Source organism: Emiliania huxleyi (assembly GCF_000372725.1).
Source record: "Emiliania huxleyi CCMP1516 unplaced genomic scaffold EMIHUscaffold_8, whole genome shotgun sequence".
In the NCBI taxonomy this organism is placed as follows: domain Eukaryota; phylum Haptophyta; order Isochrysidales; family Noelaerhabdaceae; genus Emiliania; species Emiliania huxleyi.
Window position 1 is genome coordinate 263,802 of NW_005196021.1, and position 2,835 is coordinate 266,636.

At 66.3% G+C, this 2,835-nt stretch overlaps 1 protein-coding gene across 1 annotated transcript; it reads right to left on the minus strand.

Moving 5' to 3' along the window:
- Positions 1-273: 273 nt before the first annotated feature.
- On the minus strand, positions 274-2,075 carry EMIHUDRAFT_414772 (hypothetical protein). The gene is made up of 7 exons (XM_005759461.1): positions 1,896-2,075; positions 1,616-1,712; positions 1,491-1,538; positions 1,335-1,414; positions 1,047-1,157; positions 658-757; positions 274-508 (listed from the first exon to the last, which is right to left on the minus strand). Exons 1-7 carry the CDS (start codon positions 2,052-2,054, stop codon positions 450-452), a joined length of 654 nt encoding a protein of 217 aa, XP_005759518.1. The 5' UTR covers positions 2,055-2,075; the 3' UTR covers positions 274-449.
- Between the last annotated feature and the right edge of the window lie 760 nt (positions 2,076-2,835).

Below are 2,835 nucleotides of genomic sequence, written 5' to 3' on the forward strand. Positions count from 1 at the left end.
ATGTGCGCATGGTGCAATGTCTCAGACCGTCTCACGATGTCTGCCCCATGACATATGTGTGTGTTGGTTGGGCTCGAGACATCGCTGATCATCGGACGGTGTGTCTCGCGCTGCGTCCACACGGTCCCCAGCTCTGCGTATCTAGTTGTCATCTCTAACTGTAACTCTATAACTACACACACATACGGCTCTATATAATAAAGTACTCATACACTGTGGCGGGGTGGCGCGTGCCCGGTGGCACGGGTGTCCGCCAGCCGCGGCGTGGAGCGGTCGAAAACCGGGTTTGTTTAGAGCCAAAGGAGACAATCGCAGGACCGAGAGTGGACACTACCCACCAACGACTAAAGATCGCCAGCGTATGCGCACGCAAAGGTTGGGGCGACAGACCGCGGCCACATTTGTCCGCGGCAGCGACACCGGCGCTCAGCATCTCTGAAGTCCGATGCTCACAGGATGCTAAGAGCGCCCTGCACGGACTGCATCGGCGGGACGAGGTCCTCGACGCCTGCGCGAAGGGTGCGCGAAGGGTGCGCGAAGGAGCGGTCGGGGGCTCGGGGTCGGGTCAGGGGTCGGGGTCGGGAGGCGCGGGCGCCGGCGTGCGGGCGGAGCATGGCGGGCGGGCGCGTCGGTACTGCTTGGCGGGAGGGGGAGCACCGTTGTACGTATACGGGAAGGGGCCCTGTGTCAGCGCGGCTTGCGTGACGATCCCGGAGAAGGCGAGCATGGCGAGGCGGCCGTTGGAGATCTCCTTCTCCTGCGGCGAGAGGGGGGAGGGGGGGGGGGGGGGGCGTCGGCAGTGGGAGGAGAGGCGGGAGGAGAGGCGGGAGGAGAGGCGGGTGCGTGTTTGGGGGGTGGGTGGGTGGGTGGGGCAACAGAGGCTGGCAGTGGCAACAGCTCTCCGCGAGGAGGGCGAGAGGGGGCGGCGGCGGTGGGGAGTGGGAGTAGGCAGCAGCAGCGCCTGCATCTCAGCAGCCCCGATGCCGAGGGGGGCTACACAGACCTCTCGGCAAACCTCTCGGCGAGCTCTCTGCGCTAGATCTCGCCTGCATCTCGGCGGAGGCCCCGATGCCGAGAGGGTCAAACTTGTAGTCTCCGCCGGGGGAGGCGTCGGGCTCGTTCATGATCTGGAAGCACTTCGGGATGCCGGCGAGCACCTGCCGGGCGGGCGGGGGTGCGGGGATGCGGGTAGTGGGGTTGAGCGCGAGAGGGCAGAGGCGAGTTGCGAGGTGCGAGGGTGCCTCGAGGTATGATCTCGACTGATCTCGGCTGGTGCTCGGTCCCCCCCCGCCCCCCCCCCTTTTGCCCCCCCCCCCCCCCCCCTTCTGGCACACCTCGACGAGCGCGATCGGGATCAGCAGGCCGAGGAAGACGCCCTTGTCGACAGCAGCGTCGTGCGCGGCGAGCGAGGACACTGCGCCGGGGGGGATGGGGGAGAGGGGTGACAGGGCGGCGCGACTGCGGCGCGCCGGTTCGTGCCGCTGCTGCGCCTTGCGGCGCGTACGGCACAGTGAAGCCCAGGTCGACAGTCACCCAGCCTGAGGGTGAGGGGGCGGTGCGGTGACGGCGGCTCAGGGGCGGCGAGGGTGAGGGCGGAGGCGAGGCGGTGCGAGACCGACGACAGCGAGCATGCAGATCCGCGCGTGCTTCAGCTCCGCCTCACGCGCCCACTGGATGGGCACCACGTTCGAGAGGAGCAGCGGGTCAAAGCCCTGCGCACGGGCGGAGCACGGCCGCCGCTCAGCGGGTCTGCACGGCGAGCTGGGAGGGCGCATGCATCTGGACGCAAACGCCACGCGGAGTGCCACTCCGCCCGCCCCGCAGCCGCAGCAAGCTTGAGATCAGAGCCCTCTCCCTCGTTCCAGGAGGACCGGTGAGGCATGGGCGCAGCGCGCCTTGTCTCCGGCCATGGTGCCATCGAGCGCCGGCGGCGCGTCGAGGAAGGGGATGGCCTTGGACTTGGCCACCATCGCCGCGCCGCCCGCCCGCGACGAGACGCCCGCGAGGCCGGGGCCGGCGAAGGAGAGCGCTGCCGTGCTGGAGAGGGCGAGCATCTCTTGGTTGTTCGGCTCTTGGGCTTCTGGCAATTTGGGGCTCAAAAAGAGAAAACTAGCTGGCCGGATCTTAACTTACCTGTGACGTCTCTTTAAGGTATTGTCGCAAGTGCTCGAACGTACCATCCTCCCACCCCTCTTCCCTGTGTTCTCGCGATAAAAAAATCTTTTCTTTCTGGGCACGCCCGGCGCAGCTTTGCGCGTGCGGTCAGCTGCGGTGGCACGTACGCTGCGCGCTCAAGTGGTGCACTCGATGGACGGACCACCTCGCCAGCCGCGTCTAGGCAACCTGACGGTCACCAAGCCGGTTCCGAACTTCCTCCGGCAGTTTCAGCCACAGGCGACAGGCCCCGCCCGAGTCGTCGACTTGCAAACCAAACAGAGTAAGAAAAGTTTCACCAAGCAGCGACACATATACGTACTTATACAACTTCCCCCGCCGGAACGCGGTAGATAGCAGTCAGCACCAATCAGCACCTTGCGTCATTTCATTCATGCGCGTGCCGAGGGATGTCGCGCAGCGAACAACAAAAACAAGCGGAGCATTCGAGCGAGCACGACCGATCCCAACCAACCGCCTGCCGACTCATCACATGGTAGGACTGGAGGACTCCTGCAGGCCGAGTCAGTGTGAACACCACCCGCTTAACGAAGAGCCGTCGCCGCGGGCCACGCTGTGAAGCGGTGCTGCCGTGTGGCCGCTGCGCGCCGGCTAGGAGAGCGCACCAAGGCGGCCGACGAGAGAAGTGGCCACCGCCGGCGTGAGCGCGCAGTGAGCGCG